The following is a 517-nucleotide window of genomic DNA, read 5'->3' as shown; positions in this document are numbered from 1 at the left end:
GGTCCGCGCGTGTGTGCTAATATTCATCGAAAAACAACCCGACGTCCTGTTCACTCGTAAAGTCGTTTGCGTTCACGTGCGAAATGGTTATTTTTAAACGCCGAGGCTTACGCTGGCAGTTTTTGTTGCCGATGATTTATTAGGGCAGAAAACTTCAAGCGGTTGCGCGCGAGAAGAATTGCAGCGCCATTGCAGAACGAGTTTGTATATTGCCAGAGCCGCGGCTGGCGCTGGTCTTCGCTTGATTATTGACCGAGAGTTATGTATACAAGGAAATGCTAAGGCGAGAGAGATCATGACCAAGAATGCTGATGATGATCCCGCCTTGGGTTGAAGTGCACCCTCGCGTGACCTTCAAGGTGCAGCTTGCATGTTGCATATTGCATGTCGTCTTCTGACTCCGCTCTGATTCGGCCTTTGTGTGTTCCCCCAGGTGAGTGTGGCGGACGCTGGGAGGGACGCTGGAGGTGCGCCGGGGGTGAGTGTTGGCTGGCCCTCCTCGCCAGGGCGTCACCTG

General features: G+C 53.6%; 1 protein-coding gene across 1 annotated transcript in view; it reads left to right on the top strand.

Annotated features, from left to right (window-relative positions):
* The window catches only part of LOC119589141, a gene marked incomplete at its 5' end in the record, with an annotated part of 121,515 nt that overhangs the window by 106,073 nt on the left and 14,925 nt on the right, over nucleotides 1–517 (top strand). Inside the window, 1 exon segment of the mRNA XM_037937718.1 lies at nucleotides 434–478. Coding sequence (XP_037793646.1) covers nucleotides 434–478 — 45 coding nt within the window.

Source organism: Penaeus monodon, chromosome 25 (genome assembly GCF_015228065.2).
Source record: "Penaeus monodon isolate SGIC_2016 chromosome 25, NSTDA_Pmon_1, whole genome shotgun sequence".
Classification (NCBI taxonomy): Eukaryota; Metazoa; Arthropoda; class Malacostraca; order Decapoda; family Penaeidae; genus Penaeus; species Penaeus monodon.
This window is presented reverse-complemented; position numbering and strand designations above follow the sequence as displayed.